Raw genomic sequence first — 16,863 nt, forward strand, 5'->3', positions numbered from 1 at the left:
ACACGCTATCCAACACTGTGAGCTTTGCATTTGCAGCAGACAACTCAGCTGCGAAGTTCAGAGTCTCCTTTTGCCTTCTTATTTCCTCTCTTTCTTTAGCTAAGCGCTCTTCCTTTTCTTCCAAAGCATGCCTTTCTTTCAAAGCAGCGGCCTTAGCTAAAAGCGCTGCCTTCTCAGCATGTGGCACCAGACGAGCTGATGCTGAGCTTGCATGTGAACTTTTACGTGAAACTTCACTTACCAAAGAGATACTGTCTTTAGGACCAATTTCATCTCATCTTTCTGGCAGTGGTTGAACAGGACAGGATTGAATCCACTCGTCAACCTTAATCTTAAACTCACTGATGTTTATCAGCTTTGGCTCATACCACTGTTCTGTGTCTACAGCACACTCATCCTTTGACAATAACTGTTGGTATCATTTGTGCAGGTCATTAAAGTCTTCTAACATTTCAGTGTATTTCTGAACATTCTCCTTTACTTTCTCCAGATTGACTGGATCACACATAAATTCAGTTGTTTTGTTAATTTTATGAGTCAACACAGCACACTTATTCCTTCTATCAATTCTTGCTTCTTTCTTCTTCTTTTCTAACTCAAACAATTCTTCCTTCTTTTCTTCCTCAACAGGTACAACATCAGTGTCAGTGACATCCATACTGATTGAGGCTCTCTGTTCCATGTGACAAACTCAAAAGTCCATTTACTTCCAAAAAATTAACTCAATATTCATCAAAATGAATTCTTATAAATACACAAAGCAAGATTGCTTTAAAAGTTCTTTGTTTCACATAACGATTCTTTTGGATTCGCTTGGATTCACTTTGGCCTTCAAAAAATCCAAGATGGCACCTGCACTTCTTAAACTTCCTTATCTGTTATTCCTTTGCTATCCGATATTCCTTTGATCCAAGTATATCCATCCAGAGAAGTCTTTTGTCATTTTGTAATAGCTTTTTCCAGTCAGACCTTTGTTCCCTATTGCTACTACTGTTGGCTGAGCTGGATATAGCTTGACGCATGCAGTGGTAAAGAGTAGAAGTTGATCCAGTCAGTCCAATGACCATTTATTGTTATTGATGTAGATAGAATGTTACAAAAAACTTGAGGTAAATAAAACAAACACTTAAACTAAAGTAGTCTCTTATATGGTAGCAAACAGCTTGTCATGTCATGGAACCACATGGCACACCACCACACGGTCAAAAGACTGTTTGCCCTCTCAGCCACACCCAGATACTGTGGCTTCCTGTCTTTAAGGCCTTTCCCCTTGGGTTCCACCTTCAGCCTCATATTCATATCTTCATTCATCACTTCATTCATATTCATATATTCATTCATTCATACTCTATCTCTACTGCATCAAGAACCTCAAAGCCTGCTCCATCAAGGGTTATCTAAGCGGAATCCAATTCTTCCACAAACTCATTTTTGGTTCGCCTTCCTCAGAGATAGCAAATTCTCAGACATCAATGCTCATCAAAGGCATCCAAAAAACCCAACCTACCCGCCCAGATGCCAGACAACCAATAACGTTAGACATACTCACTAAATGCATCTCCACCCTCCGCTGAGACTACCACTCCACCAACACTACCTGCACACTGGACGCAATGTTCAAATTGTTTTTTTTTTTTGGTTTCCTCAGATGCTCAGAACTCACCATCACTTCCAGCTTCAACCCAAAAGCCCACCCCACAATCACAGGTGTTAGACAACAAAACCATCTCTTATTTCATAAAGCAAAGTAAGACAGATCAAACCAGGAAAGGCCATATCAAATACATTTTCAATCTGTCATCACCAATCCAACCGTACCAAACTCTCTCAGCCTACATGCTTTTCAGAAACTCACAGAGTAAATTCCCCTCCGACCCACTTTTCACAGACGACTCCAACCGTCCTGTCACACGTTTCTGGTTTCAAAAACACCTTAAGTCCGTTTTGCTCCATTCAGGCATCCCAGCAGACCACTTTTCCAGCCATTCTTTTCGCATAGGTGCAGCAACCACAGCTGCCCAAAAAGGCCTCTATCAGCAGCAGATCCAAGAACTTGGCTGCTGGTCATCTGAGGCCTTCAAGAGTTACATTCGCTCAAATTGCTTCCATATCAAAGAAGCCCAACGAACCCTCATCAGCTAAATTCTTATTGCCAACTTCTCATACACCCAACCCTACAGGCCACCACTCCTGCAGGAGCCACATTCCCCATCCTAACTCGTTTTACTGCCACAGCAGTGCTATTTTCAGCTCCAGCAAGAGCTCAGATCTCCGTCCCAATCACCATTCAGATCACAGTTTGAAAGCAAGTTGTTACCAACACCACAGCAGCATCATCTCTTCCTCCAACAGGAGCCCATTCTCCACACAACCGGCTCATTGGACAGTTAAAGCAAGTCAAAACCAAGTCTTTCTACTACAGCTATTCTACTCCGCTCCAGCAGGAGCTCCGTTACTCCGTACAAACTCGCTCCACTGCCGCAGCAGAGTCATCTACTCCGCTACTGCAGGAACTCAGTTCTATGTCCAAAATTGTTTTGGATATTTAAAAGCAAGTTGAAAAAACAAGTTTGTTCCACTGCCGCAGCAATGTCATCTACTCTGCTCCTGCAGGAGCTCAGTTCAATGTCCAAAATTGTTTTGGATATTTAAAAGCAAGTTGAAAAGCAAGTTTGGTCCACTGCCACAGCAGTGTCATCTACTCCGCTCCCGCAGGAGCTCAGTTCTATGTCCAAAATTGTTTGGATATTTAAAAGCAAGCTGAAAAAGCAAGTTTGGTCCACTGCCACAGCAGTGCTACTCCACTCCCGCAGGAGCTCCGTTTCTCCATCCAACTCGCTTTTACCGCCGCAGCAGTGTTTCCTCTTCCGTCCCCACAAGTACTCAATTCTCCATCCAATTTGCCATCGGATAGTTGGAAAGCAAGTTGAAAAGCAAGCTTGGTCCACTGCTGCAGGAGTGTCATTTCCTCCGCTCCCGCTGTAGCTAGTTTCTCCTACTTACTTCCACTGCAGCAGGTATGCTATTCTCCTCCGCCCAGACAACCACCTGCGAAGCCCACCCATCTGATGCCACGACAACCAACTTCCGTCTGATGATGCAAGAAGCCTTCCCTATCCAGCGACTAACCCCTTCCCTACGACTGGCACCATAAGCTCGCACTCCGCAAGTTTTGAGGGGGTCATCAACACCATTCTGGTGGCTCTCCTGCATTTATTTGCAGCTCTTGGGGGAGTACTCTGGGTTTGGGCCGAATACCGAACCTGGAGCCCTCTCCTCGGACAGCACGCCAAATACGCATTTATTCTATCTGACTTGTTTGTAAGTGTGAACTCGTGAATGTAATTGTCTGGTTTTAGCTAGGTTTCTGTCAGACACAACATGTCTAGGTTATAATGTGTAATTGTATCATTAACAATAATTGCTTTTGAAGTAAGGGATCGAATATTCAGCAACCCGAGCTTTATCATTTGTTCAACTATATTATCTATTTTTTATTTGTTGAACGTCGATACAAATTTTACCCTTAAATGGGTTTGGGAGTTTTTTGTATTTCCTAATTCGGGAAGACATATGCAGGCCATTTCTGACAACACCTGGGTTTGACCCAGTTTACCTATACCAGGGCTCCTCATCTCCTTACTCCTGAACTCATCAACGGTCCTTAAGAGTGATTGTCTTGCTGAGTTTAGTTCAACTCTAACCAAACATGCCAAACAAGCTAATCACAATGTTCCAAATTATTTGTGAATTAAAACAAGTATGTTTGATTAGGGTTGGAATCAATGTCTGCTGGACACCAGCCCACCAGGACTGGAGTTGAAGAGCCCTGGCCTACACTGTACTCACATAGATCCCAGACCCACTGCTCACTCTAATCCCATATACTCTTCTTACCTTACCCACCCATGTTTGGCTTGTGTTTGCCCATATTTGGTTTGTCCAAGAGGGTCACATATGTATTTCTCCATTTTGACCCATATAGAGATCACATATGTGGGTACTAACTTGGCCCCATCTAGGCAGCCTATGGACTGATTGTGTTTGCCCATATCTTACCCAATTGATTTGGCCAAGCGGGTCCCATAAGTATTTCTCCATTCTGACCATAGACTGTAAAAAAAATGCCCCTTCACTCTTTTCCATTGGTGGAAAGTCCTAATACATTGCTGACATCTTGTGTCAGTGAGAAATAAACAAACAATTATGGATAGGGTTGGGTATCATTTGAATTTGAACGATTCCAATTCCAATTTCGATTCTGCTTATCGATTCCGATTCCTAATTTTAATTCCAATAAGGTAAAAAAAACCCAAAAAAACCCTTAGATATCATTCACATTTAATCTTATTGCAAGACATTTAATTGTAGCTGAATATCATGAACAAAAATCAGACAAGTAAACACTCAGTAATTAAAAAAGAACAAATAAAAAATCAGCAATGGCAACAAAAGATGCAACTGAGCAAATATACGATTGAAATAAACAGTGTTTTAAGATTTTCAGGTTTACATTTGATAACACTGTTATCAAATGTATAATAACACTGCACATTATAAATAAACACACAATACATTTACATTACAAATATACTTACAAAAGTTATTTAGTCAAGAACGAGTGAATTTTCTCTTTGTCTTTTGTTTGATTAGTGTTATTTATTATAGAGACGGCAGTTGCTGAGAGAGTTGCCTAATAGTTACACATGCCTGCAGCACTGAAAACAGTGTGTCTCGCGCTTGAATGGTTTAAAATCACATTAAAATCACCTTTTGTGTGTGTACGTTTTGGATGCGTGTGCAGTACATAAAATAGTGCATGAGTTGTCTCGTGCTTGAATTGTTAAAAGTCATATTGAAATGCTCACAAAGGAATCAAAATTTACATTTTATGACAAGTATCCGATTCCTGACCTCAAGAATTCGATTCCAGAATTGGAATCGAATTTTGATTCCCAACCCTAGTTATGGACATGTCAAAATTAAAGTTGAAGCTCCAATCTCCTGAAAATCCCCCCAAAAAGTCAGTTGGTGCCTCAGTGACTACTTTGTTTAGAGAAGCTGTCAATCACATCTGTCAATCACACCAGTCAATCATGACGTCACATTCACGTTTTTATAGTCAAGTCAAGTCACCTTTATTTATATAGCGCTTTTTACAATACAGATTGTATCAAAGCAGCTTCACAGTGATAGCATGAAAACAATACAACAAAGTTTGTTTCAAGAAGAAAATTGCGTCATCGTCCACCTTAAGTAAGGCAGATCAATAATATTGTTGAATATTAAATGTCCCCTACTAAGCAAGCCAAAAGCCAAGGCAACAGTGGCAAGGAACCAAAACTCCATCAGGTGACAGAATGGTGAAAAAAACCTTGGGAGAACCCAGGCTCAGTCGGGGGCCAGCTCTCCTCTGGCCAACGAGTGAACAGTGTATGATTATGATTCAAGCAGCATTACAGGTCAGAAGTCAGATTGGATCAGAACATTCAAAATATTATCCAGTTCCATCTGGTTGGAAGTCGGAGTCATCACGCCGGTATGGAGACGGGTTTGTTGAGGATCAGTGCCGATGGCTGTCGTGTCGATGAGGCCTTCACATGGCTGATGAGGCTGGCACTTCAGGGATGCATTGTGGTCGTGTCCAGGCGCAGGTCCACCATCTGATCTGAATACGGCCTGGATCAGGCTGACTCCTGTAAACCTCGGAATAAACAAAAAGACTAACATTAGCGTAGATGCCATTCTTCTTATGATGTAACGAGTACATCAGGTGTTATAGGAAGTGTCCCCAGTTCTTGCTGATCTAATCTATGCAGCCTAATAATCATTTAACTGATTTGAATAATAGAAATGTAATGTTCTATATGAATGCCAGGTAAAAGAGATGTGTTTTTAGTCTAGATTTAAACTGACAGAGTGTGTCTGCTTCCTGGACAATGTTAGGAAGACTGTTCCAAAGTTTAGGTGCTAAATAGGAAAAGGATCTACCGCCAGCAGCCGATTTTGATATTCTAGGTATTAACAACTGGCCAGAATTTTGAGATTGCAGCAGATGTGAAGGACTATAATGCGTTATGAGATCGTACTGGGGAGTTACCCAATTGGTTTGGCCAAGCTGGCCCCATATGCATTTCCCCATTCAGAACCCATATAGAGATAACCTATGTGGGTACAACCTTGGGCCCATGTAGGCAGCCTATATGGACCTGATTTTGATTGCCCATGTCTAACCCATTTGGTAAACCCATATGGGGCCCATATGTGTTGCCCATTTTAAGCCCATGCACTCATTTTCCATTAGTGACCCAGCTCCATCCCACATAGTGAGACCACCTGTTTTCACCCATGTAGGACCTATTTAGCTGACCCAAGTTGGCCCCAGATAAGATGACCATTTTAGGACCATGTACCCATGTACCCATGTAGCCCTAGCATAAACCATGTGGGGTCCACATATACATGTTGCCTGAGAATATTCATCCAGTTCCTTTTGCTTGAGGCACCTACATAGGTTTGCCCAATGTAGTACCCACATAGGTAATCTTTGATCTTCCTTTTGCTTGAAGATCAGATTCATCACGCTGGTATAGAGTTGAAGCTGTCCATAGGGTCTGTGTGCTGAGGACCTGTCGGGTTCTTTGGACTTTGCTGAGGATCTGTGCCGATGGCTTACATGTTGTAATGATTTAGTTCACTGGAGGCAAGTTGAAGTGAACCCAAATGCAATTTATTAACAAAACGTGATCAAACATAAAAGAAAGGCATTACGAGGCATGAAACTGGAAACTCAAAACAAAAACAAGAACAGTTCTGTGCCATCTCGGGACGAGACTTGGCCATCTTGGGCGAAGGCTCGTGGGCTGAAGCCAATGTGTGTGCTGCCCACACACACAAAATTGCTGTGGCCACTATCATAAGAGCTGGATCATCCAGAGCTGACTCAGGCGCAGCGGCCATCTTGTCCGAAGACACAGGCATGACTGACCTGGCGTGAACAGTCTCTGGCTCGGCAGGACTGACGTGAACAGGCTCTGGCTCGGCAGGACTGACGTGAACAGGCTCTTGCTCGGCAAGCATGGCGTGAACAGTCTCTTGACAAAAGTGCAAAGCCGCTCGACAAAAGTGCAAAGTCCATATACTGCACCAGAGTGCAGTGAGTGGTATTGGCAGGCATGAGGTAGTAAAGACGCTCATCCAGTCCATGGCGAAACATGTGTTTCAAGACACTAATACCAAAATCCACCCCATGGCAAAGCTCCCTCACATAATCCTCAATCTGACGGTCACCTTGTCTGAGGCGGAAAAGAAGAATTGCTGGATCCATGTTGGTCGAGTATTCAGTAATGATTTAGTCCACTGGAGGCAAGTTGAAGTGAGAACCCATGCAATTTGCAATTTATCAACAAAACGTGATCAAACATAAAACAAAGGCATGACGAGGCATGAAACTGGAAACTCAAAACAAAACAAGAACATCAACAGGAAACAATCAATACTTGACAAAGACACAGGGCAAACATGAGGGCTTAAATACACAGACTAATTACAAGACAAGGAACACCTGTCAACAATGATCAGACGATTAACCAATGACAAGACACATGGCAGGATCACATGACAAACAGGAATCACATGACAAGACACAAAAACATGACAATGACAAGAAAAAGAAACAAAACCCAAAACATGACACATGTAGAAAAGGCCTTCACAGAAGACTGTCTAATTGACATGGTCTCTGCTGACATTCAGGGCTGCGTTGTGGTCATGTCTTGGTGCAGGTTCACCATCTGATGTGGATATGGACCAGATCCGGCTGACTATCCGGTAACCTCGGGATAGACAGAGAGACTAATATTAGCATAGATTCCATTCTTTTTACGATGTAACAAGTACATCGGATGAACATCGATTTACCTAATTTATGCAGGCCAACAATCCGTTAACGGGTGTGAATTATAGAAATGTGATAGTGTCATGTGTATGCAAGGTTAAAGAGATGTGTATTTAGTCTAGATTTAAACTGACAGAGTGTGTCTTCTATTATCAACTGGCCAGAATTTTAATATTGCAATGGACGTGAAGGACTACAATGCGTTGAGAGCTCACTCAAGTACTGAGGAGCTAAAAGATTTTGTGCTTTGTAAGTAATTAGCAAGATTTTAAAATCTATGCGATTTTTAATAGGGAGCCAATACAGTGTTGACAGAACGGATAATGCATTGTTTGTTTATTAAGCATGCAGGGCAACCACCCAGTAGAACATTACAATAATCTAGCCTTGGGGTCATGAATGCATGAAATAACTTTTCTGCATTTGTCATTGTTGTAATTTAGATATTTTTAAGAAGGAAAAAAATTGTTTTTACAGATGCTAGAAATATTGTTTTTCTAATAAAAGATTGGTATCAAAGAGCACACCCAGGGTCCTAACTGACAACAAAGACTTGACAGAGCAGCCATCAAGTGTTAGACAGTATTCTAGGTTATTAAATGTAGAGGTTTAGTTTGCTCTGTATCTTACAGAATTAAGTAGTAGGAAATTACTAGTCATCCAATTTTTTATATAAGCTATGCATTCTGTTAATTTTGTGAAGTGGTATGTTTCATCAGGGCACGAAGAAATATATAGATGAGAATCATTAGCATAACAGTGAAAACTAACGCCATGCTCCCTAATGATATCTCCCAAGAGTAGCATGTACAGGGTGAAAAGGAACTGTCCTAATACTGAGCCTTGCAGTACTCCTCACTTAACTTGTGATCGATATGACACCTTTTCATTTACTTCTACAAATTGGCAACGGTCAGATAAGTATGATTTGAAACAAGCCAATGCAATTCCACTAATGCCAACATAATTTTCAAGTCTATTCACAAGAATGTTGTGGTCGACAGAATCAAATGCAGCACCAAGATCCAGTAACACTAATAGAGAGATACAACCACGAGAGCAAATCATATGCAACTCTAATGAGAGCAGTCTCAATATTATGATACGGTCTAAATCCTTACTGGAAATCCTCGCAACCTTGCATGGTTGTTATTTTTTTCTCTCTAATAGGATCAATCTTACAAGTAAAGAAATTCAAGAAGTCATTACTGCTGTGCTGTTTGGTAACGTCTGAAGCTAAAGCTTTATATATTTTTTAAATGAATTTAGCCACTGTATCAATTAAATACCTAGTATTGTTTTTGTTCTCTTATAAGAGAGTCAAAAACTAGCAGTTTTTAAGGCCTATTTTGCATGCAAAAACACTTTTCTTCCACGAAATGCAAAATACCACTAGTTTTGTTTTCTTTCAGCTACGCTCCATTTTTGGGGCTGCTCTCTTGAGGGCCAGAGTGTGCTCATTATACCACAGCGTCTGACTATTTTCTTTAATCTTCTTTAAGCGCAAAGCAGCAACCGTTTCTAAAGTGCTGGTTTTTATTGCAACATTGAGTTCTTCTAAAATATCTGTTATGCTGAGGAGTAGAAACTGATCAGGAAGATAATTTATAAAACAATCTTTAGTGGTAGAAGTGATAGTTCTACTAAATTTGTAACAGGAAGTTGGTTTTGCAGCTGTAGCAAATTAGCTCTAAAGAAATATTAATAATCAATCATAACTTGTTATAATTGACTATGAATATTTGGATCAGTTAATAGAGTTAACTTAATGTAGTAAAATTAATCTTACAATCAATCCACCTGTCCGTCCCGTGAACACTCAGTGTTAATGTTCATTTCCGGGGGAGGGAAATGTCTTTCTTACTGTACAGTACTACTAAGAGCCTGTAGTAAAAAAAAAATCGTAAAATAAACTTTGTTGCAAGCAGAGAATCAGAACCAAATACGTATTGTGCACAAGTTTGAATGAAAGACAGAATGAAACTGGAAGCAGGAAATGGAACTATGGAAAAGATCCATTTAACTATGAAAAGAGCCATCAAAAAAACGTCAGTTTATCATTTTAAACAGAGCACCTCATTAAATGTATACTTGCATGGCCTTTGCAGTGAAACATTTCGTGAAGTTCCTGAAGAAGGATTTTGATGGTCCCATGAGTCTCAATCGATTTCTTCGGCGTTGACTGAAGAATTGGTGATGAACTTGTGGTTGGTTTGACTCTGTTCCCATGGCTGGAGTGCCGGTTGTGGCCTGCTGGCCCTTGGCCGGAGAGGACACGCAGAGCAAACAGGAGAAGGGAGGAAGTCGGAGTTGCGATGGACTTCTTCTGCATTGAATGAAGACATTGTGCCACACTCCTGATGTTGTCCTTTGATTCTGTTCTGGTTGAGAGAGTCCTCTCTCTCCTGAATGAGCACATGGCTGGTTGTGGGTCAAGGCCTGCTGCTCTGGGGCCTAGTGTGGCCATGGAGGACAGCTATGCGAACGTATCGAGAAGGCCAAGAGAGGGAAGGGCTTGTGTAGAGACCATTTAAAGCCTGAGAAAGGTCCCACCAAGGGTTGGCTCAACCAATAAGAAAGGGGGAATTTCCAAGCGGTACATTCCTCTGTTGGGAGGATTTATGACTCTATCTCATCTCCCAAAAAGAGACAAGAGAGCAGGAAAGGTTTCAGTCGCCAGGGCGACGATCAGATAAGATGTCTTTATTGCTGTGAAAAATGTGGTCATGTGGTCAGGACCTAGGAAAGACCTACAGACCTTGAAACACTTTCCTGCATTCATTCATCGACGAACTGCTAAATTATAAATTAACATGCATCCCAGAACATTTTGTGAATGATTTACTGTCTTGTGTTGTGTCTTTTAATACTATTATCTTTTGATACTATTATTTCTTTGATACTATGTATTTATTATAGAACCAACGGTCAATGTAACCTCAACTATACCATGTTTAGTCTCTATAAACTCCAATCTTCATCCCCATTTGTTAATTTACATTACATTTTGCTAACTTTGTGATGCATTAGTATTATAAGAATCTTGAAGATTCTTTTCTTAAACACCCAATGAAATTACATATTCAAATGCCTTGTAAAGCACAATGGGTCGTAAAATTTCCCTCCAAAGGGAACAACTTCTTATTGACTCACACACCTCCAGAGGGTGTGACATATTCACGCTTTAAAAATCACAAGATCACCTCTCTTACTCTCTTCTGGAATCCTGATGTGAAGATGATGCTGAACTAGAAGTTTCTAAGGACCCCAAAGCTTGTGCCAGGCTGCCGCTTTGTCTTTCCATTCACCAAAGATCCTCTGACTACCACTGGTTCTCTCTCATCAAGACCACATCAGCAAAGATCAACTGGAGCCTCAACAAATTGCATCATGACAGTTTAATTCAAATGGGCGAGACATGCAAGTAACAAACTTAGTCTCATTATTTGATACATTAAGTATCCTTATCCCTTTTAAAGAAGAGCGTGTTAGAACTAAACTGATGGTTTGCTCAAGGCTGTTGATCTGCTGAATTTCAAACAATGCTATAGCTTCTTGCTTTCCTGTATTCTGCTTCAGCTCTCTTTCCCTTGGTAAACTGTGTGTATGTGTATGTTAGAGTAGTTTACGTGTTTAGTCTAGTTAATAAAGTCTTGTTCATGTCACACGTAAAGTTGTCCGTGTCTCAAGCTCATATCTGGAGTACCTAATCATAGATCTTGACTACTTGCTCTTAGTAGTACTGTAAAGTAATAAAGACATTTCCCATGTCCCAGAAATGTAAATTTCTTAGAATTAATAAACAATTAACATGGGACAAACAGGTTAATTGATTGTAATATTAATTTACAACATTAAGTTAATTATATTAACTGATCCAAATATTCATAATCAATTATATCTAGTTATTACTGATTATTAATATTTCATAGAGCTAATTTGCTACATAGTACACAAGACAGTAAATCATTCAAACAGTGTCCTGGGGTGCATGTTCATTTATAGATCAGTTCGTCCATAAACTGATGCAGGAAAGTCTGTTTTAAGGGCTGTGGGTCTTTTCTATGGTCTCTGCTTTTTCCACGTGACCACATTTTTAACAGCAATAAAACCAACTTATCTGATCGTAGTCATGGTAACCAAGACCCTTCTTGCCCTTGTTGGGGGGATGGGACCATAGATCCCAGAGTGAGTTTTAAAGATTATTTGTTAAATATAACAAATAATTGTGTCTGATTTGTCTCAGTTGTTACACAGCCTTGGTTAAATGGAGTATACACAAGACTAGATAATGATATGAGATGTCATCGCTCTGCTTGACAAAAAAAACAAAAACATGGAATTCAAGTCAATTAGTCAACCCGTTCTCGATTAACCATGAGGGTATCTCAGGAACCTTTCAGGTAGGTCTTTCAGGGTGTCTGGGAGGCGTGACGTGTCTTAATCGCAATATATAGCTACTTAGGTGCCTCAGGGCTCAGCGCTTGGACCACTTCTCTTCTCCATCTACATGGATCACTAGGATGTGTCATTCAGAAACATGTTTTTTTCACTGCTATGCTGATGACACATAACTCTACCTCTCATTCCAGCCAGATAATCCTATTGTTGCTGCTCACCTCTCAGCCTGCCTGGCAGACATTTATTGCTGGATGAAGGACCACGACCTTCAACTCAACCTTGCAAATACAGAACTGCTTGTGGTCTCAGCCAACCCAACATTTCATCACAACTTCATTCGGCTAGGTTCATCAACCATAACTCCATCCAGGACAGCCAGGAACCTTGGAGTTCTAATTGATGATCAGTTAAACTTCACAGACCATATTTGCTAGAACTGTCTGGTCCAGCAGATTTGCCTATAACATTAGAAAGATCAGGTCGTTCTTATTGGAGCATGCTACACAACTCCTTGTTCTATCCATGCTACACAAGCTCTTGTTCTATCCAGACTTGTCTATTGTTGTGCTCTCTTTCATATTGGTTGAGCCAACCCTGAAAGGTGGGACCTTTTTCAGGTTTTAAATGGTCTCTACACAAGCCTTTCCCTCTCTTGGCCTTCTCGGTACGTTCGCATAACTGTCCTGCGTGGCCACGCTAGGCCCCAGAGCAGCAGCAAGACTGTTTTTAATGAGCAGAAGACAGCGCACGTCACACCTCTCTTCATCAATATGCACTTGTTGCTAATGGCCACTCACTTCAAATTCAAGGCACTGATGATGACCTATAACAACTGGCTCTGCACCCCTATACCTAAACTCACTACTTCTTATGTGCCCTCCAGAAGCTTGCGGTTTGCAAGTGAACAGCGCCTTGTTGTGCCAAAGAGGCACAAAATCACTTTCACAGACCTTTACCTTGACTGTTCCCTGCTGGTGGGTTGACCTTAAAGGGTTAGTTCACCCAAAAATGAAAATTCTGTCAGTAATTACTCACCCTCATGTTGTTCCAACCCCATAAGTCTTTCGTTCATCTTCTGAACACAAATTAAGATATTTTTGATTAAATCTGAGAGCTGGCACACTCCTTCATTGGCTGGAAGGTAATTTAATTTGCCAGCCCAGAAAAGTTAGTAAAGACATCGCTAAAATAGTTCAAGTGACTACAGTGGCTCAACCTTAAGTTTATCAAGCGATGAGAATACTTTTTGCACACATATTTTCTTCTGTGTGGGCCTCTGACGTGAGTTCACGAGAGCGCCATAGATGAGAAGATGATGCAGATGGGTCTCGATGTAGTGTTTAAAATGGTTCTAAAGTGTGCATTTCCTGGATGTCCGAATCATGAGAAACCAACGAGAAAACGTAAAAGTGTCTTACCAATGCTGCAAAATGAATGGCTTACCTTACACACTTTCCCATCAAATGATCGTGAGTGTCATCTTCTCAGTTTTTCCGCACAAAAAGTATTCTAGTCGCTTGATAAACTTAAGGTTGAGCCACTCTAGTTACTTAGACTATTTTAAAGGGGTGGTTGAGTATGATTTCACTTTTCTTACTTTAGTTAGTGTGTAATGTTAGCCTGGTTCTACCAGACTCTCGTACATTTCATTTGTACAGAGAGTCTGGCCTCTCTCCATTGACAAGCGTTAACTTCCTTGTAGGCGGGTATTCTGTTGAAGTTTAAAACTATTGGATCTGCCCAGAGTCACTCTGGATCTGCCATAACCAATCGCTAACCTTTGGTCGTGACGTAACCCTACAACTCAAACTAACGCACGGCATCAACGTCATCGTTCTCAGCCACTCCCTCTGTTCGCTGATTGGGCCGCCAAAAATTTGGCCGGAGAAAACCAAAGAATACACCACAATCCCAGACGTAGTACTGAAGGGAAATAAAATTGAGCGGAAGTACGGAGGAGGGCGGAGCCAGGCTAGTGTAATGTTGCTTTTTGAGCATAAACAACATCTGCAAAGTTACAACGCTCAAAGTTCAAAGCAAAGGGAGATATTTGCTTTTAAAGAAATTGTTTTTTAAGGAATACAACAAACAGCTGGTAGAGACTACACAACATTTCTCCAGGGTTAGTGACATCACCAACCCTAAAATTGACATAAACCATGCCCCCAGGAACACCCAGTCCATGTTGAGAAGAGGAAGAGTTGTTGTAGTCAAGCACATTTGTGAGTCAGCTCAAACTGTAGCATCCATCTTTTCACATGCAATAGAAAGTCACTGTGTGCATCTCACAACAGTTCCTATACGAGCGATTTATAGATTATCATGACAGAATATGCTAATTGAAGATAGTTAACTCCACATCAGCTACATAAATTCATCAACTAACCATTCAGAGATGTCCTGTTGCATTCTACGTGTTGTCACTTCTTTTTGAGTCTCTCCATTTCTGTCTGACTCGAGTTTGAACATAAAAGGCAGAACAGTTTCTGTCATTTTAGTGTGTGTCTGCGTGAGGTAATCGGAGCTGCTAACACACAAGCTCTTGAAACCCTCTGTGTCGGGAGCAGCAGCTCATTTGCATTTAAAAGGCCAGACACAAAACGGTTCGTTTTTGCTCACCCTCAAAATGTGACAACTTAAACATGCTATATAAAAATATCTGTGGGGTATTTTGAGCTAAAACTTCACACACACACACACACACACTCTGGTGTGTGTGTGTGAGATACTTTTTATTCAATTCTATTTATTTATTTGTTATTTATAAAAAAAAAAAAAAAAACTTGCTACATGTAATGTGATAGACTAACTGGGACTTGGATGAATTTTCATAGCAATTATATATTGTTGCCCTATTGTTGGTTTGATTGCTTCTATTGTTCTCATAATACTAAGAATAGTAATATTAAAGCAGTGAGAGCAGGATTGCCAACTTCTCGTTCCATTGATTCCAGAAGCACCAGAAGTGTTTCCTTGATTAAGTACTCAAATTATCTGGGGAAGGAAATGAAAAAATGCTTAACCATCATTCATGAATATTGTTTGCTCATATTCACGAACCGCCTTATGGGAAGGGACTAAAAGGGGTTCACATTCTTAAAGTAAGTCAGAAAAAAACACAGACCATGTACTGTATCTTATTAAAAGAAATATAAAGAAATATACACTCAACCAGGGTCATACTGTAGTTACTTCAATGTAGGTTACATATATGCATACCTATTTATAATACTATTGACAATGGCTGCAGGTGTCACTCTTTACCATCTTAGTGCTGCAGATCTGATTACATTTCTGAACAGATGAGCTAGCTAGTTAATCAAAAGAAAACATCACATTTTTTCCCCCCCAAAACATCCTTTTTATTGTTTTATAATAAGCATACTGTATGTTCAAAATGCAACAATGCAATGGTATTTAATGCACTGAAAATCAATCAGATAAACCTTTGCTTTGGATTTGGTCACAAGGATTTCTAATGTCTGACCATTTTTTCAGCAGGAAACATGTTTTACTTTACATCTTCAATAGCTTTGGCAGACAGCAAAATTAATTTTAAGTTAATTTGAATTGAAAGTTAATTTGCACATTCCATAAATATTTTTAATGTGCAAATTGATTTCCTGTTTTATGACTGAATGACAGGGCAAAACTCAAAAAAGTGTGTGGTAAGACATATCACTAATAGTAGAATAAGCTATTTCAGTTAAAGTGTTGTCAAGTTGATGTGGCTAACTGAGTATTTTGCATATTTTTATTCACTGAACACAACTAATTGTAAATCACAAAATATATATTTTAAAATAATAATAAAAAAATCTATAAAGAAATGCTGTACTGTACATTAACTTTCAATAATTTTAACACACATCCCATTCTCACGGAGTGAAGTTAGCAGATTTGCTGGTCACAATCTCATCTTCTTTACAATTACTACTTCTTAGAACAAATAAAGCTTATTTTACCATAAACAAACAGCATAAAAGATGCTGCAGGGTGGCTGCCAATTGTAGGGAGACAGAGAAAAGCTCACAAAACATTAATTACAGTCTCAAGTGATCTCTTAACAATGACAGCTTCTCATTGTACCTTTGTCTTGTTCTTAAAATCACTTAAAAAAAAAAAAAAAAAACTCTTTCTTTAGTTCATGCCTTCTCAGCATTGCTCCGCCTCAATGAAGCCCTCTTTTTCATAACCCCCAAGATCAACCTCAGCATAGCTGGAATGGCATCCTTGATTCCGAAACTTCATGGAGGGCCAATAGTTATTGGTGCGACGCTGTGAATAAGAGACACCACAACAGCATAACTACAATCAATTTTATTTAATTTTAAATGATGAGTTGATATAGAGAGTAAAGAAAAAGCGATGGATGGATGGATGGATTTGTGCTTACCTGCATGAGGTAAATAGGAGGAGCAACAGTTGGATGTGTGTTAATGTAGTAGACAGCCAAGAGGGTCAAGAACACCAGTAGAACCAGAGCTGCAACTACACCTGCAATGATGGCTGTGTGTTCTGGTGCCTCTTCCTCACCTGAAAGTGTAAAAGAAAGTGAAGCAATG

General features: G+C 40.2%; 1 protein-coding gene across 2 annotated transcripts in view; it reads right to left on the minus strand.

Moving 5' to 3' along the window:
• Positions 1-15,436: 15,436 nt before the first annotated feature.
• The window catches only part of plxdc1 (plexin domain containing 1), a 935,956-nt gene continuing 934,529 nt past the window's right edge, over positions 15,437-16,863 (minus strand). For both annotated transcript variants that reach the window (XM_084135569.1, XM_084135568.1), the window contains 2 exons: positions 16,695-16,834; positions 15,437-16,576 (listed from right to left, as the gene is read on the minus strand). In XM_084135569.1, the coding sequence (XP_083991695.1) occupies positions 16,454-16,576; positions 16,695-16,834 (263 nt within the window). In that variant the 3' untranslated portion in view covers positions 15,437-16,453. The remainder of the gene's footprint in view (positions 16,577-16,694; positions 16,835-16,863) is intronic.

Source organism: Abramis brama (assembly GCF_963993115.1).
Source record: "Abramis brama genome assembly, chromosome: 14".
NCBI classification, from domain to species: domain Eukaryota; kingdom Metazoa; phylum Chordata; class Actinopteri; order Cypriniformes; family Leuciscidae; genus Abramis; species Abramis brama.